This window comes from Petaurus breviceps, unplaced genomic scaffold (assembly GCF_028583685.1).
Source record: "Petaurus breviceps papuanus isolate PSGF00001 unplaced genomic scaffold, PetGlider_PUasm1.0 164, whole genome shotgun sequence".
Classification (NCBI taxonomy): domain Eukaryota; kingdom Metazoa; phylum Chordata; class Mammalia; order Diprotodontia; family Petauridae; genus Petaurus; species Petaurus breviceps.
Genome location: NW_027185735.1, coordinates 4,451,617 through 4,478,621, shown reverse-complemented (window position 1 = coordinate 4,478,621; position 27,005 = coordinate 4,451,617). Strand labels below are relative to the sequence as shown.

At 36.5% G+C, this 27,005-nt stretch overlaps 1 protein-coding gene across 3 annotated transcripts in view; it reads right to left on the bottom strand.

Annotated features, from left to right (window-relative positions):
• The window catches only part of TXNDC16 (thioredoxin domain containing 16), a 168,476-nt gene that overhangs the window by 49,647 nt on the left and 91,824 nt on the right, over window positions 1–27,005 (bottom strand). For all 3 annotated transcript variants that reach the window (XM_069082230.1, XM_069082231.1, XM_069082232.1), the window contains 5 exons: window positions 25,012–25,178; window positions 24,558–24,618; window positions 9,421–9,553; window positions 3,153–3,299; window positions 2,378–2,437 (listed from right to left, as the gene is read on the bottom strand). In XM_069082230.1, the coding sequence (XP_068938331.1) occupies window positions 2,378–2,437; window positions 3,153–3,299; window positions 9,421–9,553; window positions 24,558–24,618; window positions 25,012–25,178 (568 nt within the window). The remainder of the gene's footprint in view (window positions 1–2,377; window positions 2,438–3,152; window positions 3,300–9,420; window positions 9,554–24,557; window positions 24,619–25,011; window positions 25,179–27,005) is intronic.

Here is a 27,005-nt window from a genome sequence, read left to right as displayed (position 1 = left end):
CTATAGTAGAGGGAAAGAAGGGAGGGAGATGAACATTATGTGAATTTCACTCTAATTAGTTTTGGCTCAAGGAGGATTAACATAATCAGTTAAGTATAGGATTCTAACATGAAAAGACACAAAAACTCATTATAGTAGAGGAAAAGGAGGGAGGGAGAGGAGCAAGCAAGAGGAGCTGTCTTCACTATGATACTTCTATGAGAAACTGCTAAGGGGGATCATGATATGCATTTGTGTCTCCCATAATAATTGCATTCTTCATTACCTCTTCCTTTAACTTTCTCATACAGTCTTTAAGTAAACACTAGGGTCTATCTCCACTAGACCACATACAGTCAGTTGGATACTGTCTGCTGCACCCTTCTGCAGCTAAAGCTGAAAGATTAGTTGTACTGCTACCTCCTTGCATATGGTGATCCCTAAAAGCTTTCTGTACAAAAGGAATCTGACTGATGCCTATAAATTTCAAACAATCTACGTTATCTATCAATACTCCTCTGACCCCTTCATCATTGATTCTCACCATCTAAGACACTAACTATTCTCCCATCCTTTTGGGTGAATCTATTTAATATATCAGTGACCTCCTGCTGAGTAAAATCTTCAATTACATCCCTAAACATGGTGTGGCTTCTCTGGTTCTCCTGTTTTCTTCTTAGTATGGGGCTAATGTCTGCACTTGTAAAAGCCTCCCCATCTAACTTTGTTTCATTTTCCTCCTATGCATTCTTCTGGCAATGATTGTGGCCCAGCCCATACAAGGACTGCATGGACATTCCTTTTGTTAATTTTTTTCTTCTTTTTCCTGAACCAAAACCAAAACAGCCCTCTCTTCTGCTATCTGACTGGCTTGTTCTTTTAAAGGAAAGTTCGAATGCTGTGGCATAGAAAGCCTCTCATGCAAATCAAATAATTTCTTTTTCATCTGAACCTTTTCTCCCAGCAGCCTCTCTCAGCTTTTTTACATAAGGCAATAACTTGTTATCAAGGTCCATCCTCTCCTACACACCCCTGCCAGTTCTTTCCCCAGTTCTATTAGTATTCCTTGCAAACATCTTACCAGATCTCTAGGTTCTCCCTTCTGTAGCCTTGATTCCCAGTTTTGTTTTGTTTTTTAAAGCAATTAGGGTTAAAAAAACTTGCTCAAGGTTACACAGCCAGTTATTTTTTTGTGTAGGTGCCAAGTATCTGAGTCCAGAACTGATCCCAGGCCTCCCAACGCTAGGGCCGGCGCTCCTACTCACTGCACCACCTGGCCACCCCTAAGCAATTGGAGTTAAACAACTTGCTCAAGGTTACATAGCCAGTTATTTTGTGTGGGTGTTAAGTATCTGAGTCTGGAACCAATCCCAGATCTCCCAACGCTGGGGCCAGTGCTCTTACTCACTGCGCCACCTGGCTGCCCCTTAATTCCCAGTTTTCATAGAGCTCTGTGCTTTTAGTTCATTTTCTTGCTAGGGAGGAATAAGGTAAATCCTCCCATCCTGGGATGTCCATTTCTCTCTCTAAAAGTCTTCTGCCTCCAAATAGAGGTCTGATATTTCACAATCTCATCCTGGTCACCAAATGTAGCACCAATATCATATTCACAGAACCTGCAGGGGCTATGAATATGCCAGTGTAATTCTGTATCACAAAATATAATGGACTCTCCACATGGAAGACAGAATAAAAACATTTATTCAAATACCAGAAAGCTGAATCCCGACACCAGAAAGCCAAATCCATTATAGCAACAAAGAAATCTATACACAATTACAGTGCAGGGGGCACCACTATCCTCAAGCCTTTCCCCTGCTAGGGCCTTCCCACAAACAAACACTCACAGCTTTCTGCCTTCTTCCTCTCTCTCCCTCAGCTCTAACTACTCTGACTAACTTCCTCTGGGGTCTACTCTACCCTTCCTGTTCTACCCATTCAGCTCCTCCCACCACAGGCTTCATGTGACTCAAACTCATGCAATTTAGGCTTTCATGTGATTTACATGGGCCTATTAATGGATTGGAAAAATCTTCCCATTTACATTACCATTATGGGGGCCTTCTAGAGTCCCTGCTCTATCATTACCAAATGTCCCCTTCATCTCAACTCTCTTCCTCTTCGTGATCCAACTTGTCACTGTGCTAAGCACTGGGGGTACAAAGAAATTGAAAAACAGGGTCCTTAAAATAGAGTAGTTGACAGTTACACTGAAGTACCTACTTATTAGCAAGCCATGTTTATATAACTGAAATGATTTTGAATAGCATCTTTGTAAAAGATTTTTACTACCATCAATTTGGTTATGGGGATACAATCATAGTGTACTTAGGTTTGTCTTGAGCTTTCTATTAAAATGTGTAGAAATATTAAAAATTATTATACCATAGTACTATACCTTTCAATTTAGTTGCTACATCAACATAGGATTGCAAAAATGCCAAGGACACTGCTTCCCCTGCACATGAAAAAAAAAAGCATGTGTATGTATATGTATAAAGATACACATATAACAACAATATAGACAGGAAAAAAGTATGTGTATTTATATGTATATAGATACACATATAATAACAATATAGATATGGTATTTGAACAGTTACTGCTTTGTTTATAATGGTATAAAGGTATATTACATTTTATTATAAGGGTTATCTTGTTATCACCAATGGATTTTAAAAACATGTTAAAGTACTGTTATTCAACCAAATTATTCCTTCTTAAATTGCATAAATGTGCTTAAAAATTCTAATGCTTTTTGGAAAATTCTAATAGTTAAGGCAAATAAATACTGAGTATTTCAAATTTTCCTTGATAGTAGAAAATAGATGAATTACTTTATTTCTCAAAATTTAAATAAAATTCTCTCAAATCTACAACTCATCTTATTTATCAATCATACTGTACTCTAACACAAAAATATATTAACAAAATTATAAAAATATTTCCCAGATTTCTTAGATAATTTGTCCTATTTTATAACTGATTTTAACTTTTTGAAAAACATAAGGCTTAACTGGACAGGTGTGAAAACAAAATTAAACATTCCAAAAAATAATATGAAAATATGAAGCCTATTCTGTTTTATTTCTAGCTACATTCAAAATATTAAATAAAAGTACTTTCAATATTAAAATTTGAAATAAAATTTTTATTTTGAACGGTATACTTACAATTAGCATAAAATAATACTATGCTGCTAGAAGTATTCATTATTATGCTGTGAAATGTTTCCTCAGTTAGTTCTATTATCAGTTCCAAAGGTAAGTTTCTCTTCCTGTCTCTGTAAACTGTTTCAACCACTTGATCATCTTGAACACCTATAATGTTTTAAAAGAATGAAATAGTATGTAAAACGAAAAAGATCTAAAGTTAATCTTAAAAGCAAATATATAAAAGCTTAATAATATAGTAAAAACTTGCAAATTCATACTGATCTAAAGTAAAATATGTGATAATTCAGACACTTCAAGGGTCTAGATCCTCAATTTACATAAGCCTATCCATGATCCGGAAATTGAGATTAGTTTTAATGGTAGTATGTGGAATACAGCAATAGTACTTTAACTTTTACCTTAACCTATTTACAATGCTACTTTGTTGTTAATAAGGCCACATTAATAACCAAATGGACCTGTAATCTCATCAGTATGGTTGTTCTATACAACAATATTGAATCCAACCTGCCATACCTGCTCATCATATGTGACTCTTGTCTAAGTCTTTCCATAAATTCACCAGAGGGAAATCATCCTATGTGTCCAGGGCCTTTCTCATTTTCTCCTGATATCATAAGGACATCAGTGGACACTGGGGGTCTTCTATCAACTATTCTTTGCTCTCCTAAGAAATGCAGCCTTTCCCCCTTTTTATGTATACATTTCTTTGATACCATCATTTACACCACCTTTTCACTGCCATTGTTGTTAATAATGAGTTGCAGCTTATTCATGTCCACTATGCGACTCTCTACTGCCTTTTGGATGATTCTCAGTTTCACTTCTTTGGAGACTGTAGTATTTCATGACTCACAAACATACAACAAAACCAAAAGCCAACTGGTATTTAAAAAATGGGCTTTTGTTTCAAGGAGAAACATGGGATCATTAAAAGAACTCTGCAGTTTACAAAGGCAATCTAAATCATTCTTTTTCTTTTGTTCAATTCTTGGCACAGTCTCTTTATATTAGATCCATTCCACCAGACAAATCTATAGTCTGGACAATAGGTATGCTACTATAAAATGTAAAACTATACTCCCTAAAATGGATGAAGTCTGCAGACCTTATGGCATAATTCAGCTTGTTCAACTTAAGCCTCTTCTTGTTCATCCTAACCCAGTTCCGTGTTGTCTCATTTAGCCACACGAGGCAATGAGATAGAGCTGGGGAATACAGCTGGCAACTCAGAGTAAGGTTACTCTGCTGATGTGGTATTCCCCATGCTCCCCCCACAAAATATATAAGACCTCTGAAGTTGATAGTACACTTCCACTCAGTTTTAATGTAATTTTCCTTCTGTGAAGACTTGACCTTTCCTTTCCAGAACATACCTATAGAGATCATGAGTGGCAAGGGGAGTTATATCAAACCCAAGTCCTGTCTGTATATGACTTGAACCTTGAAATTTTTATCCTTGGATTGCTTTTATATCTTTTACATAGGTTATTAAGTAAAAACTTTGTATTCTTTGAATTGACCTGTGTCTTGATTGTTTCATTTCTCTCATATCCTAAACCTAGGAGACTTGTTTAGAACCAGTCTAACATAACCAGAGTACTCAACAAGATATAGATAAAATGAATTTTTACAGCCAGTATCTCTGATAAAGGCCTCATTTCTAACATATATAGAGAATTGGAAATTGAGGGGATGCCAATCAATTGGGGAATGGCTGAACAAGTTGTGGTATATGAATGTGATGGAATACTAGTCTTCCATAAGAAATGATGAGCAGGCAGACTTAAGAATCACCTGGAAAGACTTGCATGAACTGATGCTGAGTAAAATGAGCAGAACCAGGAGAACATCACACACAATAACAGCAACATTGTGTAATGACTAACTTTGATAGACTTATCTCTTCTTAGCAATGAAAGGATCTAAGACTCATGATGGAAAATGCTTCCAATATCCAGAAAAAGAAGTGAATCTGAATGGCAATAAAGCATAATATTTTCTCTTTCTTCTTTTTTTTTCTTCTTTCTAGGAGTTTCTCCCATTGGTTCTGGTTCTTCTTTACAACATGACTAATGTGAAAACAGTTTTAATTGAATGTATATGTAGAGCCTATATCAGATTATATACCATCTTGGGGTGGGGGGAAGGGAGAGATGGGGAGAAAATTTGGAACTCAAAATCTTGTGAATGTTGAAAACTAAAAATAAATTTATTTAAGAAAAAGAATTAGAAATTGAGGGTATGGGGTGGAGCCAAGATGGAGACATAGAAAAAAGAAAACTCAATGAGCTCTCCCCATAACCACCTCAAATACCTATAAAATATGACTTGAAACAAACTTTAGAGCTACAGAACCCACAAAGTGACAGAGAGAAAAAAATCTCCCGCTGAAGGCAGCCTGGCAGGTCAGCAGGAAGGGTTCATTGCAGCTCACTGGAAGCAGAGCCAAGCCCCATGTGAGCCTGTGGTTTTAGCCCTAAGGAGGCCCTGACCAGCCGCAGCTGGAGGGACTTCAGGAGAGTGGATCACCAGCAGCCGTGGCAGTTTCCAGAATTATCAACCCATAAATGCCAAAGACAAAGTGAGAGGTCACTGTGGACTTTGGGAACACAGGGTCCAGGAGTGTGGTCTGGCCTCTGCCCTCCAGAGGGCGAAGTGGTTGAGGTGTGGCGGCCCATGCAGCCGCTGCAACATGGCTGCTTCAGTGCTCCTGGCCTGCAGATTGTAGGGGAACCAAGCAACCATTCTGAGGGATAATCATTCTTGCTTTAACCTGCTTGGATCTGGATTGCTGTCTTGGGTGGAGGTCCTGGGGTGTGTGACCAGGTGCCAGAGCCTGTGGAGGCTTCAGAGAGGGCAGCCAACTAATAGCTCCAGCAACTGTGAACACCCTATCAAATTGGGACAAAGCTCTCCTCTCTTCAAGTAGAGTTCTACTGTGGCAAAAAGTTCAAAAGTCAAGTAACTGAGAGGAAACATGAGCAAGCAAAGGAAGCAAAGCAAGCACAGCAATACAACTTTAGATTACTTTTTGGGGGACAAAAAAAATCAAAGCATGGAACAGGAGGAAGACAATGAAGTCAGAACTCCTGCATCAAAAGCTCCCAAGAAAAATATAAAGTGATTACAGGCCATAGAGGAGCTTAAAAAGGATTTTGAACACCAAATAAGAGAAGGGAAGGAAAAAAATGGGAAGTGAAACAAGAATGATGCGAAAAATTATAAAATAAGAGTCAACAACCTGACTGAAGAAAGTAACAACTTAAAAAATAGGCTAACTTAAATGGCAAAAGAGGCTCAAAAAGCCAATGAGGAGAAGAATGCCTTAAAAAGCCAAATTTGCCACATGGAAAAAGAATCTCAAAAGCTCACTGAGGAGAATCATTCCTTCAGAATTAGATTGGACCAGATGGAAGCTAATGACTTTATGAGAAATCAAGATGCTGTTAAACAGATCCAAACAAATGAAAGAATAGAAGGCAATATGAAATATATCATGGGAAAAACCACTGACCTGGAAAAGAGATCCAGGAGAGATAATTTAAAAATTATTGGACTACCTGAAAGCCATGATCAAAGAAAGAACCTAGAAATCATCCTCCAAGAAATTCTCAAGGAAAACTTATGTTTTAGAACCAGATGGAAAAATAGAGGTTGAAAGAATCCACCGATCACCTCCTGAAAAAGATCCCCAAAAGAAAACTCCTAGAAATATTATAGCCAGGTTCTGAAATTCTCAAATCAAGGAGAGAATATTACAAGCAGCCAGGAAGAAACAATATGAATATTGTGGAAACACAATCAGGATAACTCAGGATCTGGCAGCTTCTACACTGAGGGATCGAAGGGCTTGGAATATGATATTCTGGAGATCAAAGGAGCTGGGATTAAAACCAAGAATCACCTACCCAGCAAAACTGAGTATCATGTTTCAGGGGAAAATATGTCCATTCAACGAAATAGGGGACTTTCAAGTATTCTTGCTGAAAAAAACAGAGTTGAATAGAAAATTTGACATTCAGATACAAGAAGCAAGAGAAGCATGAGAAGGTAAACAGGGAAAAGAAATCATAAGGAGCTTATCAAAGTTGAACTATTTACATTCTTACATGGAAAAATGATAATTGTAACTTATGAAACTTTTGTCAGTATGAGAATAGTTGAAGGGAATATAAATGTATATATACATGTATATATATGCATACATACATGTATACATCTATATATAGGAGGGCATATATGCATATGAATACATATGTGAGAGTGTGTATATATGTGTACAGGTATACATAGACAGAGGACCCAGGATCAATCGAATAGGAAGGGATGATACTTAAAAGGTGAAATTAAGAGGGGAGAGAGGAATATAATGAGAGGATATGAGGAGAGACAGAATGGGGTGAACTATCTCAATATAGAAGAGTCAAGGGAAAACTGTTACAATGGAGGGGAAGAACAGGAAGGCAAAAGGGAATGGGTCAACCTTACTGTAATTGATTTTGGCTTAGGGAGGGAATGACATACACACTAAATAAGGTATCTCACCCTACAGGAGAGTAGGGGTAAAGGGGATGAGAGGGGGAAATGATGGAGGGGAGGGGAGGGCAGGATAGTTGGGGGGGTGGGTAGTTAGAAGCACACACTTTTGAAAAGGGACAGGGTCAAAATAGAGAATAGAACAAGTGGGGGGCAGGATAGGATGGAGGGAAATACAGTCAGTCTTTCACAAAATATCCACTATGGAAATGTCTTGCATAGCTATACATGTATTACCTGTATTGGATTGCTTATCTTCCCAGTAAGGGTGAGTGATGAGGGAGGAAGGGAAAGGATCTGGAATTCAAAGTTTTAAAATCAAATGTTTAAAAAAATACATTATCATTATTTTTTTAATTCAACTGGGGAATAAGATATATAGGCACTAGGATATGGAGATCCATTTTGCCCAACTAGAAAGTCAGAGGGGGATTTGGGAGGATACAGGAGAGAGCAGATTGGGGGAGGGAGTATACAGTGGGATTGCTGTTTTGGGGTGGTGGGTAGGGGAAAGACAGGAAAAAAGTTTTTAACTCAAAATCTTGTGGAAATGTAAACTAAACTAAAAATAAATTAAAATAAAAATAAACATATAAATTAATTTTTTAAAACTAAATTGAGGGGATGCCCAACAATTGTGCATTGCTGAACAAGTTGGGATATGTAATTATGAGCAGGATGCTCTCAAAAAAAAAGCTGGAAAGACTTTCATGCGTTGATGCAAAGTGAAGTGTACTGGGTACAAAGTAACAGCAATATTGTAAGATTATCAGCCATGAATGACTTAGCTATTATCGGCAAGACAATGATCCATGACAACTCTCAAGGACTTAGGATAAAAAATGGTATCCATCCCCAGAGAAAGAACTGAATGTGTCTGAATAAAGACTGAAACATAGTTTTCTTTTACTTTATTTTTCTTGAGTTTTTTGGCCTATGTTTTCTTTCACAACATGACTGTTATGGATGTGTTTTGCTTTACTACACATATGTAACCTATATATAATTGCTTGCCTTCTCAATGAGGTGGGGGTGGGGGTGGGGGGGGAGGAAGGGAGAGAATTTGGAACTCAAAATTTTAAAAACAAATGCTAAAAATTGTTTTTACATGTAACTGGGGAAAATTAAACGATAAATAAGAAAAAATATTTTAAAAAAATTTTTTAAAAGTCAGGAACAACTGAGTTAAAATCCCACCTCAGATATTTCCTAGCTGTGTGACCCTGGGCAACTCTCTTAGCTTCAGTTTCCTTATCAGTAAAAGAGAGATGATAATAGTACCTAGATTAGCAGTGCAAATCACCTGAGATAATGTATGAAAAGCTCTTTATAAACTTAAAGCAATGTATAATATACATGAGATATTATTATTTAAAAGATTAAAATAAAATATTAGGGCATTTTAGTATGTGGAAATCTTTGCCAACAAATAGGTAGAAGTTTCTAGACTGTGGAAGAAACCAAAAGTCAAAAAGAAATTATGCTTATTTAAATTAATGGACAAGGCAATCAACATGGATCCTGAGCCTGGATGTTACTAACCAATATTATAGTGAAAAGTATAGTAATTTCATAACTATTGGCTTTTAAAAGTCTTACTTTTTCAAAGCAGATTTCTTTAAGTAGTACACAGAACTAAATATGAATATATTTCATAACAGAAACTTAATAAATAGGATTCAAAGCAAATTTTAGTATGATAGAAAAAAATCATGACAAGTATTACCTAGATTGAGAGTCTCCATTTCACCTTCTTCATATTCCTTAACTGGTTCATTATTTTGGACAGATATATTATTTTCCACCAGAGATACTATTGAGTTAACATCATGTAAAACCAAGAGGTCGAGTGGTATTCCCTGAAAATATTAAAACATTCATATAATTAAGAGTTCCTTTAAATTCATGCCATATAGGTGGCATGTGGCCACTAAACATATAGCAAAGTAAAAAACTACCTATTTTCCCTATTTAGTCCAAAACTTTTACTGTCTACAAACTAATTTTTAAAAATTACCAAAAAAAGATCAAATAGAATCTGTTTCACAAAAAATATTTTTTAAATGCATTCAAGTCACTGATTAAACAGTTTCACAGAAGAAACTAAGGACAAAATTGGCTATTCCATTAAAGGCAAACCTCCAGGCTAGCACTGCTCCATTAATCACCACTTTTTATGAACATATAAATGATCTCTTTATCAAATTTGTTGACAAGACAGCCAGGAGGACTAAAAAAGACTGAAAACAGATTAACTTGGGTAGGGATGCTCACTGATAGCCAAAGCCAGGTGAACAAAATAGTCTTATGCCAGGAAAAATTATGAAGATCCTAGCTCTGTAATACTATCATTGTTCTATAAACAAGCAATATGGTGACACAGAGGACATATTGCCAGATCTGGAGTCAGGAAGACTCATCTTCCTGTATTCAAATCTGACCTCAAACACTTCCTAGCTGTGTGACCCTGAGCAAGTCACATAATCCTATTTGCCTCAATTTCCACATTTGTAAAATGAGCTAGAGAAAGAAATGGCCAAGCACTCCAGTATCTTTGGCAAAAGAACCCCAAATGAGTTCCCAAAGAGCCAGACACAATTGGAAAACGACAGAACAACAACAAATATACATTGCACTATATCACATAGGATATAACCAATAAGAACATAGGTTCCCAAAGTGAAAAATACCATGCCCTGGGGGGCAATGGAATGATCTGGGGGGCAGTAGTAGCCTTGGGTGTGACTGGGAGGTGTTGAATAAAAATAAGGGGGCAGTGGAATAAGGAAAGAAGAGAATTTTGAAAAACCTTTCACATATGTTTCATCCATTGTGTAACAGAGTTAAAGTTGTAGTGATTAGATTATTTTCCAAATAAATGCACAAAATGCAAGTTATAACCAATCAATGTTCAAGTCCACCATCGGGTCTTATCAAGTGAGTGTTGGCAGGCAAGCATGTCACACATGTTCGGAAGTCCAGCATGCATCAGCAGGAATATGTGCCTGTACTAACTTGTTTACAATACTATTGGTTACATGATGCAATATTGCATCATCAAAATTTCAATGCAGGAAAACCCCACAAATATACAATAAATTATTAAATTTAAGATGCATCATTTTTCAAAAAATATTTTATATATTTTTGAAATTATGCAGATTTTTAAAAAGTTAGAGGGTTAAAGAAGCAAGTAGATTTTCAGAGGGATATTGAGCAAATTTTTTTCTTTAAAAGGGGTGGTAGGCCGAATAAATTTGGGAACCTCTGAATAAGAGGATAAGGGTAAGTTTCCAGGAAGTAAAAGATAAGAATTTTGCTGTTTCATCCAAAGACCATACAATCTATGTCTATTCCTCAAGATGACTTCCCTGGTTCTGCCCAGTTGTTAATGCTCCCTCTACCTAAAAAAAATCCCTTGTATTTATTTTACAAGTGACATTTAAGAAGAGTCATAACAGATAAAGGATGCCTTTTAGGATACTGACTCTAAGTCTGGTAATAGCTGAAGTATTTTCCCTTCCATGACTCGCCTCTTAGCTTATTGAGAGAATCAAGCAGGAAGTGACTAAATTAAACCTAGTCAGAGGAATCTTTAAGACAGTGAATTTACTCTACTGCTTCTCCCTTCTGTTTCACTGTTGCTTACAAGTGAGAGATGTGAGGGGATGAGGATACCAAGAGGTTAATTGTGGGAACTGAGTGAATCACACTGTCTCTATCTTGTGACTCAATTCTGGAGCTAGTTCAGCTCCCTTTCTATTCATTTATAGGTCTAGTTCAAATTCTCTCCCATGAAAAAACCTTATTCAATTGTGGAAACTGGGAGAAAATCTTACCTTATTGCATTATTTGAACCTAGCCCTGCATGGTTGGGAAATTGGACCACCTCTACCTGCTAATTGGAGAACTAAGGACCTAGGAAGGTTATGCTGACAAGAAATTCAGTAAGATCCAAAAAATGGATGCAAAGTATTTTCTCACAATTGTAAATCTCAAGCAATTCATATCTTATCTGAAAATTTTCCCCATACTGATCAATGAGTAATTGTTTCCATATTTCTTTGACTGTTTCCAGACACTGTGGGGAGTGGAACATCTCCTTTTCTGATTTCAGAGAACTGCACCTGTTTACTCTCCTACCAACTTGGAAAGTCCCTAATCTTTCTTCCAATTAGAAATCAGATTACCTAATATTATATTATTTCCTTATTAATTGTCCTTATTTAATTGTTTTTAATCAGTTTTAAAAGTCTGTCTCCCTCTGTATTCAGGGTCCAGCCCTTAGCTGAAGAAGAAACCAGTTCCCAATTTGTTAGACAATTGGCACTGCTTAACAAATCAAAATGCTTGAGAGCTTGAACCTTTGCTTCCTCAGACATTTCTTTTTCACCTGCTACACAACAGGCAGCATGGTTGGCATTTTTACTATAAATGTGTTTTGGGGGAGGGAAAGACCTATGAATAAATGATTATACCAAATTCAACTGTTTAGGAGACCATCGTTCTGGTTTGGCAATCAAATGATTACCAGAGAGCTCAGAACACCATATGAATTTTATTTATAAATTTCAAGCTTTGAAAATAAAGAAATCCATAGAGGAACTAGAAATTTTTGTCCTATATTAAAACTCATCAACTAACCTCCTTATCTCCAAGCATATAAACTGACTTGAATCAGAGGGCTATGGATTTTCTCTACCCAAAGTCAAGAAAGAGGAAGTAGAGACCTCAAGAGGTCATGCCCTAAATTGAAGTCCCAGAAGTAAGAGCTGAGCATGGTCATAGAGAATCAATTCCACCCACTCTCCTGAAAGGAAGTGGGGTGAAACGTGTTCCTCATCTAAACTGTACTACTGTAGAAACATTAGTTGGGGCATTACCATCTCTGAACATGCCATAGCCTCTTGTTGGATGTATTCTCCTAGAGGGTAGAGATTGTTTTGCTTCTGTATTTGTATCCCAAGCACCTAGAATAGTATATAGACCCTCAAAGGAATAATTTGTGGCTTTACAGGAGAGGTATCATCAAATAAATATCAGAGGAAAAAAATAATTACTAGTGATTGGTAACTACCTGCTGAGGGGGTACTAAATTAAATATTTGCCAGGCTTTGCTATATTCTAAGGGATTTCCAATTCAGCAATCACTATCCCCTTTTGGCATTTCACATAGGGATAAATGATACTGCCAGAAAGAATTTGGAAAACATTATAAGAAACTGATGAAGATGACCCTGGCCAAAAACCAAGACAAAAAAGTAGTGTTTTTTCATTACTAAAGACATAAAAATGTATGTTTCGGAAGGAGCTGATTTATTTTTAATGGTTTCTGAAAAAAAAGATTTATTTCTGGATTCTACTTTATATAATAAAGAAATGATAGGCTTTTGGCCAAAAATTGAGTACTTATAGCTAGCAACTAAGTCCACATCCCAAAAAGATCAATGAAAGGAGGCCATATGTATAAAAAAATTTATATGCAGATTATTTTCTGATGGCAAAGAAGTGGTAACTGTGAAGATGCACATCAATTTAGGGATGGTTAAATTAAGGTATATGGATATGATAGGATATTATCGTGCTCTAAGAAATGATGAAAGAAACAGAGAAACCTTAGAATTTTTGAACGAACTAATGAGGTGAGAAGAACCAGGAGAAAAATGCATACAGTAACAACACAGTAAAGTCAAACAATTTTGAAATTCTTTTTTTAAAAAAAATTATTTACTTTTGGTTTACAACATTCAGTTCCACAAGCTTTTGAGGTTCAAATTTTCTTCCCCCCTTCCCCCCCCCCCCAACCATGGCAGTATGCAATCTGATACAGGCTCTCCATATACCTTCACACCAAACATTAGTCAAGCTGTAAAGAAGAATTACAAGCAATGGAATGAACAGCAAAAAAGAAGACACAAAACAAAAAAGAGAAAGAGCAAGTAGTTTGCTTCAATCTGCATTCAGACTCCATAATTCTTTCTCTGGATGTGGATTGTCTTTTCCATCATGAGTCTTTTGGAGTTGTCTTATAGCTTTGCATTGCTGAGAAGAGTTCAGTCTATTAAAGTCAGTCATCACAGACACAGTGTGTCTGTAATTGTGTACAATGTTCTCCTGGTTCTGCTCCCCTTACTCAGCATCAGTTCATATAAGCCTCTCCAGGTTATTATTAATTTTGTCTGCTCCACATTTTTATAGCACAATAGTATTCCATTACATTTATATATCACAACTTGTTTAGCCATTCCCCAATCACCTTGATTTCCAATACTTTGCCACAACAAAAAGAGCTGCTATAAATATTTTTGTAAATATGAGTCCTCCTCCCACTTGTATGATTTTGCTAACCACCTCTTCTGACAGAAAGAGTACAGATTGACACATTTTTTTTAGCATGGCCAGTTCAGGAATTTATTTTGCTAGACTATGAACATTTGTTACAATGTTACTTTTCTAAAGTAGGAAGTAAGGTGGGGTAGAGGGAAAAGGAAGAGAAAACAAATTTTTGTTCACTGAGAAGAAATAATTTTAAGAGGAATATTATTGAACTAGAAATGTAATGACCTAGGTTCTAATACAAGATTTGTTATTAACAAAAACTTTATGCAAAATTTTTTGTATTTATTTAGTATTTAATTTTCCCCCAGTTACATGTAAAAACAATTTTTAATATTTGTTTTTAGAACTCTAAGTTCCAAATTCTCTCCTTCCCTCCTCAGTCGCTCCATTGAGAAGGGAAGAAATTTGAAATAGGTTATACATGTATAGTCATGCAAAACAATTCATGTTGTAAAAGACTAACTATATTTCCCTCTATTCCTACCCTGCCTCCCCCATTTACTCTATTTTCTCCTTTCACCCTATCCCTCTTCAAAAGTGTTTACTTTTGATTACCCCCTCCCCTAATCTGCTCTCCTGTCTCTCAACTCCTCTTATCCCCTTCCCCCTACTTTCCTGTAGGGTAAGATAGACTTCCATACCCAATTGAGTGTGCATGTTATTCCCTCTTTAAGCCAATTCTGATGAGAGTAAGGTTCACTCATTCCCTCTCATCTTCCCTCTTTCCCCCTCCACTATAAAAGCTTCTCCTTGCCTCTTTTATGTGAGATAATTTACCCCATCCTTCCTTTCCCTTTCTCCTAACACATTCCTCTCTCACCCCTAATTTTATTTTTTAGATATCATCCCTTCATATTCAACTCACCCTGTGCCCTCTGTCTATGTGTGTGTGTGTGTGTGTGTGTGTGTGTGTGTGTGTGTGTGTGTATTCCTTCCAACTACTCTAATAATAAGAAAGGTCTTATGAGTTACAATTATCATCTTTCCATGCAGGATTATAAACTGTTTAATAAGTCCTTTATAATTTCTCTTTCCTGTTATCTTTTCATGTTTCTCTTGAGTTATATATTTGAAGTAAAATTTTCTATTTAGCTTGTCTTTTCTCAAGAATGCATGAAATTCCTCTGTCTCACTGAATGTCAATTTTCCCCCCTCATGGACTATACTCAGTTCTGATAGGTAGGTAATTCTTGGTTTTAATCCTAGTTCCTTTGCCCTCCGGAATATAATATTCCAAGCCCTCTGATCCTTCAATTTAGGAGCTGCTAAATCTTGTTCTGATTGTGGCTCCACCATACTTGAATTCTTTCTTTCTAGCTGCTTAAACTATTTTCTCCTTGACCTGGGAACTCTAGGATTTGGCTATAATATTCCTGAAAGTTTTCCTTTTAGGATCTCTTTCAGGAGGTAATTGGTGGATTCTTTCAATTTCTATTTTACCCTCTGGTTCTAGACATCAGGGCTGCTTTCCTTGATAATTTCTTGAAAGATGATGTCTAGGCTCTTTTTTTTTTTTATCATGGCTTTCAGGTAGTCCAATAATTTTTAAATTCTCTTTCCTGGATCTATTTTCCAGGTCTGTTGTTTTTCCAATGAGATATTTCACATTGCCTTCTATTCTTTCTTTTATTTGGATCTGTTTAACAGCATCTTGATTTCTCATAAAGTGCCCCTCCTTGCCCTAGGACTGCCACCCAGGACTGTGATCCAGATCCAAGTATGGACAAAGCAACAGAGTCCTGCCTCAGTGCTAGCAAAGAGACCCCTGTAATCTTCTTCTGGCTAGTTATTCAATCCATTTAACATATGTGGGCTGAGAGCTCCAGAAGCAGCTGTCACAACTACTGATTCAGTTACTTCCAAGGCCTGCTCCCAGTTTGCTAGGACCGGGGCTGGACTATGTTCCTGTCTCACCCAGGTCCAATGGACCTTTCCTATTGATCTTCTAATTTGTCTTTGGTATTTGTGGTCTGAGAAATCTGGAAAGCTACAAAGCTGCCAGTGATTCAGCATTGGACTGTGCTCCTCTCTCAGCCTAATGCAACAGACCTTTTCTGTCAACATTCCAGGTTGACTTGGGCTGGGAATTTGTTTCACTCTGTCTTTTTGTGGGTTCTGCTGATCTATAATTTGTTTAGGGTCATTTTTTACAGGTATTTGGAGGGATTTGGGGGAGAGCTCAGGCAAGTCCCTACCTTTATTCCACCATCTTGGTTCCACCCCCACTGCAAAATTTTTAAGAAGAACAAATTTACCCACTTTGTTAAAAAGAAAAACAAAGCAGCTAAAAAAAACTCTAAGGTTATCTAGGAAACTTAGAAAGATAAGAGGAAAACAGAATTGGAGAACTTTAAGAAAATCTTCTTGTGAGTTTAATGCATATAAAAGATTGAAATTTTTCATGATTATCATATATTATGTCACAACTATAAACCAATGGTGCTGATGCTGAGACTCGAAGAACGTTTACAAGTTGTCTACTCTAAGACTATTTATGATAAACCTCCTCCAATTCCACCTTGGAAACTGCTCTCAATTACTGAATATAGCACCCATTCATGTAGTGAAGTCTGTGCTGGGGGTAGAAAATATGGCTAGAATTTATCATGACAGATTTGACAGCAAGAATGTAAGAAATTAAATAATTGTAGTATTAGAGCATACAAGAGAAAAAGGCCAAGACAAGTTGAGTATATGGAATAAACTAGGCATCCCAATCTATTCTGAGAATGGTCAACCACCAATAAAGAATTACCTGAACAGTTGAAAGCTTTTGACAAGCAGTGGTCCTAGAGCTTGTATTTAGGAGTATTTGGGTTTCAAAACCATGATGGACATTTTAATTTTGGCTTTTGTTTTTTTGTGGGTGTTTTTTGGAATCAAGTAAAGGTGAGGAAGCAGAGTATTCCAGACATGGAGGACAGTCAGGGCAAAGGCACAGAGATGACAAATGGAGAACTGTGTATCAAGAAGAACAAGTAGGCCGATATGGCTAGATCATAGAGTATATGGAAGAAAAATATAGGAGGGGCCAGATTTTGAAGAGCTTTAAATTCCCCCACGAAGAGGATACGTTATACTTAATCCTAGAGAGAACAGGGAGCCACTGATGTTCAGTGAGCACAAAGAGTATGTCATCTGACCTCTGCTTTAGGAAAATCACTGGCAGCTATGTGGAGGATGGATTGGAGTGGGGAAAGATTTGAGGCAGGGAGACCAATAATAAAGAGATTGAATAGAGTAGAAGAGAAGTAATGAGTACCTGAACTAAGGTGCTGTACATGTGAGTTAGTGTCAAATGGAGTCAAATGCAAGAAATGTTGTTAATGTCAAAACAAGATTTGGCAACTAGCTAGATATTTGGGAAGAGCAAAGTATTGAGAAGGACATCAAGGTTATGAATTTGTATAACTAGCAGGATGTTGGTGATAGTAATAGGCAAGTTGAGAAGAGGATAGGGCTTGGGGTGTAAAGAAAATAAGTTCTGTTTTGGATATGATGAGTTTGTGATGTCCACGGGGCTGTCTAGCTTAAAATGTCTAATATGCACGATTGGAGTTTAGGAGACCAGGATATGTAGATTTGGGAATCACCTGCACATACAAAGTATTTTATACAACAAAAATATGTGTAGTAGCACTTTTAGTTACAGCAAAGAACTGGAAATAAGTGGATGCCCATCAATTGAGGAATGCCTGAATAATTTGCCACTTAAATATAGATAGAGACTAGAATTGTGATTTCACTAATATAGGAAAAATCTACCAAAGCAGATCAACACCTTCTCAGAAATTTATAGCCAGTATGCATCAGAGGAGTCACTGAAACTCAGCCTTTCTGGGCTCATCCACTACACCATACTGCCTCTCATATGAATGTAATGCAATATTATTGATCCATAAGACATAATGAATATAAGATACTGAGAGCAATCTCAATAGGAAGGTTTATATGAACTAAGGCAGAGTGAAATGAATAAAATAAAAATTTACATGATGACCATAATAATGTAAAGTAAAAATAACTGTGAAAGACTTCAGGAGCTCTGAACAATGCAGTTATCAATTGAGACTTAAAAAGATTGATGATGAAGCATGCTTCCCATCTTCTGGCAAAGAGGTGATAGATGAGAGATTCCAAAAAAGACACTGCCAACATATTTATTTGTTTTGCTTGACCATACTTACTCGTTATAAGGGAAGGCTTATATTGGGAGAGGGGGGTTAGAATCTGATGAGTAATGAAAAGTCTCCACAAAAAAAGAAAAGAAGTACAGAAAAGAAAAGAGAAGTAGGGAAGCTTTGTTACTATCATGATGAACTTAATATTCCCTTTAAAAATAAGCTGTATAAAATGTTATGGAACTTCACAGTGTTATATGCAGTCCTTTGTTTATTATAATGTCTATATTCATAAAAAAGAAAAATTTTAAAGTAGATTGTAGTCATATTGTGAAGGGTTCTAACAGCCAAATAAAATAATTTTTATTTTACCCTAGAGGTATAATGAGCCACTGGAGTTTCCTAACCATAGCATGATATGAATAGAACTCTGGTTTAGGAATATCATTTCATTAACTACTTGAAAGATAGACCAGAAGAAGGAGAATAGTGAGGCAGAGAGCTCAATTAGGAGGCTACTGCAATAAGTAAGAAGTGATTTAGACCTGAGTCAGATTGGTGTGATAGGGGTAAGAAATACTGAGGTAAAATTGTGAAGATGTGGTGATTTATTGGATATAAAGAGTTTGAGAATCCAGTAAAGAGTCAAGGAAGACTCTTGGAAAACCTGGAAAAAAATCAGATGTCCATCAACTGGGGAATGCCATATGAATACAGAGAATTAGAGACTGGACTTGTGATTTTACTGATATGGGAACTTTAAGTTTTGAGTTCCAAATTTTCTCCCTTCATTCTTCAACTCTCTTTCTGAGATGGTAAGCAATTTGACAAAAGTTGTACACATGCAGTCATGTAAAATGTATTTCCATCTCAGTCATGTTGTGAAAGAAGACACAGACTTAAAAAAAAAATAAAGTGAAAAAAAAAACTGCTTCCATATACATTCACACTCCATCAGCTTTTTCTCTGGATGTGAATAATATTTTTCATCATGAATCCTTTGGAATTGGCTTGGATGATTGTATTGCTGAGAACAGCTAAGTCATTCACAGTTGATCATCATACAATACTGCAGTTATTATGTACAGTGGTCTCTTTGTATAATTCTTTCCAGTGTTTTTCTGAAATCAGCCTGTAAGTCATTTCTTATAGCACAATAGCATCCATCACAATCATATACCACAACTTGTTCAGCCATTCTCCAATTGATGGCATCTAAAGGGAACTTTTTCTACTGAAGTAGGTCATAGAAGAAAAGTGTGGTAGCTTCACGAAAAATGGAGAAGCTAGGAAGAAGGATGGGATTTTGCGGAAAGAGTATTTTCAACTTTGACTACAGAGAGTTTGAAATGCCTAAGGGACATCCAGTTCTAAATTTTCAATAGGCAGTTAAGGTTGTAGGACTGAAGTTCAGGAGAGAGACTAGGGAGTTATATGCAAGGAAATTATAATTGAACCTATGGGAGCTGATGAAATTAGTGAGAGGATTCAAAGAAAGAAAAGAAGAGAAATCCTTAGGATTATACCAAAAGTAAGGGGTCAGGATATGGATAATGATCAAGCAAAGGACAATGAGAAAGAACAGAAAAAAAAAGATAAGAGAACCAGGAAAATGAATTGTATTAGGGATACCACTTCAGGGAAGGGAAAATAGGTAGGAGAAAGGGAGGGTCAAGAGTGCCACAATGGGCAGAGAGATCAAGAAGGATGAGGATTAAGAAAAAGCCATTGGATTTAGAAATTAAGGAAGAGAAGAGAGGTCTGGTTGAGTTATGAAGTCAAAATCCAGATTGTAAGGGGTTGAAAAGCGATGAGGAAGTGAGGAGTTTTGAGGCAAAAAGTGTGGATAGCTTTTTTAAAAAACAGGAATCGAATGTCTTAGGGAAGGGGTGGATAAGGTAGGGAAGGAGAAAATATGGAACTTAAAAATTTATTAAAATAAATGATAAAAGTTGTCTTTACATGTAATTGGGAAAAGTAAAACATTATCAAGAGGAAAAAAAAACAAAGAAAAACCTGGGGAGAATAATTGATGCAAAGTGAAGTAAGCACAACCAGGAGAACACTACATACAGTAATAGCAATATCATAAGGATGACCAATTGTGAAAAACTTAGCTACTCTGATCAAAACAATGATCCAAGACAATTCCAAAGGATTAATGATGAAAAATGCTATCTACCTTCAGAGAGAGAACTGGTGAATTTTGAATGCAGAATGAAGCATATATTTTGCACCTTTTAATGTTTTTTTCTTTTTCTTTTCTTTTTTGGTAACGTTAGTTTATTTGATGGAAATGTTTTACGTGATTTCACATATATAACTGAGATGTTGCCTTCTCAATGGGTGAGGGAGGAGTGAGAAGATGAAAATTTGGAAATCAAAATTTTAAAAAAAGAATATTTAAAATAAATAGATTGAATTTTTTAAAAACAGGAATTGACTCTGAGAGAAGAGAGTCAAGTTTGTCTGCTTTTAAATAATGGGCAAAGTATTTGGGCATATTTGAAGACAGTAGGGAATGAGCCAACAGACAAAGAGAAAATAAAAATTCGAAGTGATGATTGCAGGGGACAGTGGGAAGAGGAATGGAGGGAGGGAAATCATTAGAGAAAGGAGGGGCTGACATCAAAGACACAAGCAGAAAAAGGCTACCTCATCCTACAAGGCTAGAACAAAGGAGGAAAAGGTGAAATATGATGCTAATATGATTTGGAATGTGGAATTGCGGCTGAGAGGAAGCTTTCAACAAATGGTTTCAAAATTTTCAGGGGAGTATAAGCCTCTGCTAAGAGGAATGGGGACATTTTAAGGGATATAGTTTGAGAAGTTAAGAAAAGTTTTTTGGGGGCAGAGCCAAAATGGCAGAGTAGAAGCACGACCTTCCCGCAGCTCCGGCTTCCACCTTCCCCAATCCATGTAAAAGGGGACTCTAAACAAACTTTGGAGCTGCAGAACCCACAAAATGACACAGAGAAGCTAACCTCCTGCTGAAAACAGCCCTGCAGGTCAGCAGGAATCCAGTGCAAGGTTCTGGGAGCCCAGCCCAGCCCCACACTGAGGCTTTAGCCCCAGGGCGGGCCTGATCAGCAGCCTGCCAGAGGGACTCCAGATCAGCAGCAGCTGTGGCCATTTCCAGATTTATCAACACATAGATGCAAAGGACAAAGTGAGAGGGCAGTGCAGTCTGGACTTTGGGACCCAGTTAAGTGGGAGTGCATGGCTTTTACCCCCCAGGGCGAGAAGCCGCTGAGACACCCAGCACAACAAGCCAGTGCCTCGTGGCAGCTTCAGCTCCTGGCCTGCAGAGTGTAGGGGGACCAAGCACCAGTCTGAGGGGTAATCGCTCTTGCTTTAACCTGCTTGGATCTGGATTGCAGTGTAGGGTGGAGGTCCTGGGGTGTGTGTCCAGCTTGCCAGAGTGTGTGGAGACCTCAGAGAGGGCACCCATCTAATACCTCCAGCAGCTGAGAAAACCCCAGCTTTTGGGACGAAAGCTCCCCTGTCTGGTGGCAGAGTCCTACTGTGGCAAAAAGCCCAAAAGTCAAGTAATTGAGTGGCAAAATGAGCAGGCAAAAGAAACAAAGCAGACAGAAGATTCCAACATTACAATCCTATTTTGGGAATATAAAGGAGCAAAGAATGGACCAGGAGGAAAACAGTGAAGTCAGAATTCCTGTACCAAAATTCCTGTTCTTCAAAGGAAAATACAAGCTGGTTACAGGCCATAGAGGACCTTAAGAAGCAGATAAGAGAAGTGAAGGAAAAATTGGGAAGAGAAATGGGAACAATGCAAGAAAATTATGAAATGAGAGTAAACAGTCTGACTGAGGAAAATAATACCTTAAAAAACAGACTGACTCAAATGGCAGAGGAGGTTCAAAAAGGCAATGAGGAGAAGAATGCCTTAAAAAGTTGAATTTGCCACCTGGAAAAAGAATCTCAAAAGCTCAATGAGGAGAATCATTGCTTCAGAATTAGATTAGAGCAAATGGAAGCTAATGACTTTATGAGAAATCAAGATGCTGTTAAACAGATCCAAACAAATGAAAGAATAGAAGGAAAGGTGAAATATCTCATGGGAAAAACCACTGACCTGGAAAATAGATCCAGGAGAGATAATTTAAAAATTATTGGACTACCTGAAAGCCATGATCAAAGTAAGAACCTAGAAATCATCCTCCAGGAAGTTCCCAAAGAAAACTGCCCTATTGTTTTAGTACCAGAGGGCAAAATAGATGTTGAAAGAATGAACTGATCACCTCCTGAAAAAGATCCCAAAAAGAAAACTCCTAGGAATATTATAGCCAGGTTCTGGAATTCCCAGATTAAGGAGAGAATATTACAAGCAGCCAGGAAGAAACAATTTGAATATTGTGGAAACACAATCAGGATAACCCAGGATCTGGCAGCTTCTACACTGAGGGATCGAAGGGCTTGGAATGTGATATTCCAGAGGGCAAAGGAGCTGGGATTAAAACCAAGAGTCACCTACCCAGCAAAACTGAGTATCATGTTTCAGGGGCAAATATGGTCATTCAGTGGAATAGAGGACTTTCAAGTATTCTTGCTGAAAAAAACAGAGTTGAATAGAAAATTTGACATTCAGATACAAGAAGCAAGAGAAGCATGAGAAGTTAAACAGGGAAAAGAAATCATAAGGAACTTATCAAAGTTGAACTATTAACATTCCTACATAGAAAAACAATAATAGTAACTTATGAAACTTTTCTCAGTAGTTGAAGGGATTAGAAATATATATATATATATATATATATATATATATATATATATATATATATGAGGGTATATGGGCATATGAATACATATGTGAATGTGCGTATATATGTTTAAAGGCATACATAGATAGAGGGCACAGGACCAATTTAACAGGAAGGGATGATACTTAAAATGTGAAATTAAGAGGTGAGAGGAATATAATGAGAGGAGATGGGGAGAAACAGATTGGGGTAAACTATCTCATACAGAAGAGGCAAGGGAAAATGGCTACAATGGAGGGGAAGAATAGGAAGGCAAAAGGGAATGGGTCAACCTTATTCCCATTGAATCTGGCTTGAGGAGGGAGTGAAATACACCCTAAATAGGGGATCTCACCCTCCAGGAGAATGGGGGGGGGAAGGGGATGAGAGGGGGGAGGATGGAAGGGAGGGCAGGCGGGGGGGGAGGGAAGTTGGAAGCACCCACTTTTGAAAAGGGATGGGATCAAAGTAGAGAATAGAACAAGTGGGCGGTGGGATAGGAGGGAGGGAAATATAGTCAGTCTTTTACAATATATCTACTATGTTATTGTTTTGCATTAGCCACACAAGTACAACCTATACTGAACTGCTTATCTTCCCAGTAAGGGTGGGTGACAAGGAAGGAAGGGAATGAATCTGGAATTGAAAGTTTTAAAATCAAATATTCAAATATATATATATATATGTGTGTGTGTTTGTATATACATATATACTATTATTAATACCATCTTACATGTAATTGGGAATTAAATATACAGGAACTGAGGCATAGAGATCCACTGGAAAAGTCTAAAGGGGTATGGGAGAAAATATGGGAGAGAGCAGATTGGAGGAGGGGATATCCTGTGGGACTGCTATTTTGGGGCGGTGGGTAGGGGAAAAACAGGGAGAAAATTTGTAGCTCAAAATCTGGCAGAAATGAATGATGTAAATCAGAAGTTAATAAAGCATAAAAAAAGAAAAGTTTTTGAAAAAGAAAAGTTTTTTCACTGCTTTAAGGATTGTGATAAAGAGCTGTTGAGGAAAAAATAAAAGGGTTAGCACAAAACTGAGAAAACAATTGGAAGGCACTGGGCATGATGAGCAGCAAAAAGCATCCTCCAGAATGAAAGTGATCATGTTTAAGAAGACAGGAAATGAACCACTACTGATTGAGTCATTCTAGAATTAGCTATCTCTGTATTGCAAATCTAAGATCAAAAAGATATAAGGTTATAAAATGAAGAAAAACATATGGTACATAATAAAAGCAACTGCAACTTGACCTACTTTTGAATTACTGATAAAAAATGGGAAATGGGTGAAAGGAAATGGTATTTGCACTAATTAAAACAACTTATTAGATAGAGAAGTTTAGTCAAGTATATTAATTGTTGTAATGAGGAAACAACAATCTACCATTGTTGTCTTAAGAGAACTCAGGGTCACCTACACAATACAATGAGACTTCCTGAAAGCCCTACTAACAAATCAAACTTTGTAACAGATTCTCTGTTGATATGAGATGACTTAAATTACATATTTGTAATTTTTTTAATTAAAAAGGAGAATTTAACTGACCTATAAAACAAGATTAATGAGCTTGAATACATTTTTCTATTACCCATAATAATAAATAAAATTTCAGAATAATAAACACTAACCTCTTCTGCTCTTTTGAAGATCACATTCACATGAGCAGGAATGTTCAAATCTGAGGAGCCCCTGTTTCAAAATGGAAATTAATCTTTAAATTATTTCACACAAAGAGCAATTATCCCTAGATTAACAAACAGTAAGTCTAATTAATGCCTCTGTAAGCAATGCCTAATTACTATAAGAAAGATTGCTAACAAATGACACAAATATCCTCATAAAACTTTTTTGAAGTGTTTTGTAGCAGATGGAATATCCATATTTTTAAAATTAGGTCTTTACCTAAATAGTACAGAGAGTTTATAGAGATAGCTGTTGGTTTATCTCTACTTATTATAGTTCTGAATTAATATATAAGTAATGAGGATTACCATTTTAAAAAATATTTTAAATTTATATATATATATATATATATATATATATGAAAACATTCTGATTTAAAGTAATCAAATTTTACAATACTTTAACAATAATATGACTCCTGCTTTTCCCAAGAGGCGCCAAGCAACTATTTCTGCGGTTTTCTTATCAGCTTCATAGGTGGTTTGTTGACTAATAATAAAAATCAGTGGTAAACCAAGTTGGAGATGAATAGTTGAAACTTTTTCAGGATCTTCAGTAATTTCAGTCTTTATAAGAAAAAAGAAAGAGCAAATTGTAGTTATTGTACATTATTGTTCTATAATATTTTTACATTTTTATTTAAAATAAATGAACACAATAAATAAATTTGCTATTCTTACATAATTTTAAGCATTAATAAAATTATTATCCACTATGAAAGATAAGAATCTATGAATCAAATATAACTTTAACGGAAATTTTTCTATGACTATCTTAGCCTGATGTTCCCAATGTGATTTAACTTAAAATAATAAATATATGAATTTTCTAAAAACATATGTACAAAAATGTTGCTGTAAGTATTAAATAGATATTTATATATTTCTTCAAAGAGAGCTTAGGCTTCAGAGAATAGCTATTCAATTCAAAATTTCCCCCCCAAAAAAAGTTATTAGTCAAAAAGAAATATATTGATGAAAATGTCTGAACAAGCCACAATGGTGAGTATTATAATAAGTCAGTTAGGCAAGTACAAAAAGATTACCTTGCTGTAGTGAGGGCACAGTTGAGGTTATTTAGAGCAAGTTTGCAATGATGCAGTTAGCATGGCTCCATGATTTTCTACAGGTATATTCAACATTACATGAGTAGGAACAAAGGTGGGAAAAATTCAATCCTGAGGCTTGGAAGAGCAACCAGTGACAGAATAATTGGCATGGGATTCAAGGGAAGAAAACAGTGTACAGATAAAATGATTCACTAAGGGGTCAAGATGAGGAAGGGAGAAAAGTATGACCAATGTAGGGGTGATAGTCCAGGAGAGGAAATGAGGCGCCAAGGGATTAGAAATCATGGTGAAGACAAAATAAATCATTTGGGGGTAAAAGGCAAATGGGAGGCAGAATGACCACTGGGACCACTATGACCAGACAAGGGAATGTCAGAATCTATAAACAAGAAGGTAGAGCACTTGTAAGTGATCATAAGCTCAAAAGTATATCTATCTCTGTGTGTACTTGAAGTGGTGGAGAAATTGGATTTTTTCATGGGAAAAGAGCAATTTAAGGATCTGGAACATAAGGGTGTTTAAGGGAGTATAAACATGTACACTAGAGTCCCCTACTACAGAGGCAAGGTTTAGGGAAAAGAGAAAAATTTAGTTAGTAACTAAACTCATAATAGACAGAAAAAGAATGTCTTAGAGGTCAGCAGAAAATGGCTAACAAAATTTTGGTTGCCAGAAAAATTGGTGGTAAATATGGACTGAATAAACTTTAAAGGAAGAGAGGATATTAGAGGATAGGCAAGAGAAAGTCTGGAGTAGCAATGTAGAGCAATGAGTGTTCCAACTCCCCCACCACCTTGAACAGTGACTCAGGGACAGTGAGTAAAACACTAGACTGTCATGGGCTTAAAGGTATTATAGTTATAGCAATAATCAATCAACAAGTATATTTTAATAGCTTATTACTTGCCAAGAACTGTGATAAGGGCTGGCAATACAAATATTAAAAAAACAAAAACTGCCTACTCTCAGGGAATTTATATTATAACCAGGGAGACATGTGTGTTTGTTCACACATGCCCATATATGTATGTATACATGCTCATACACATATACACATATGTGCATATGTATGTAAATTTATACAGCATACATAACTATAAATACAACGTAGTCAGCAAGGGAAAAAACTATTATTCTGGGCAATCAGGAAAGGCTTCATGCAGTAAGCATTCCATAGAATGTTCTTCTCAAACTACCTTATATCTAATAGCTATCTCTATCTACATATACATGTATATGTATGTATATACATATATGGAGTATATAATTTTATTTATTAATTTTAATTTATTAATATATTAAAATATATTAATTATATTTTAAA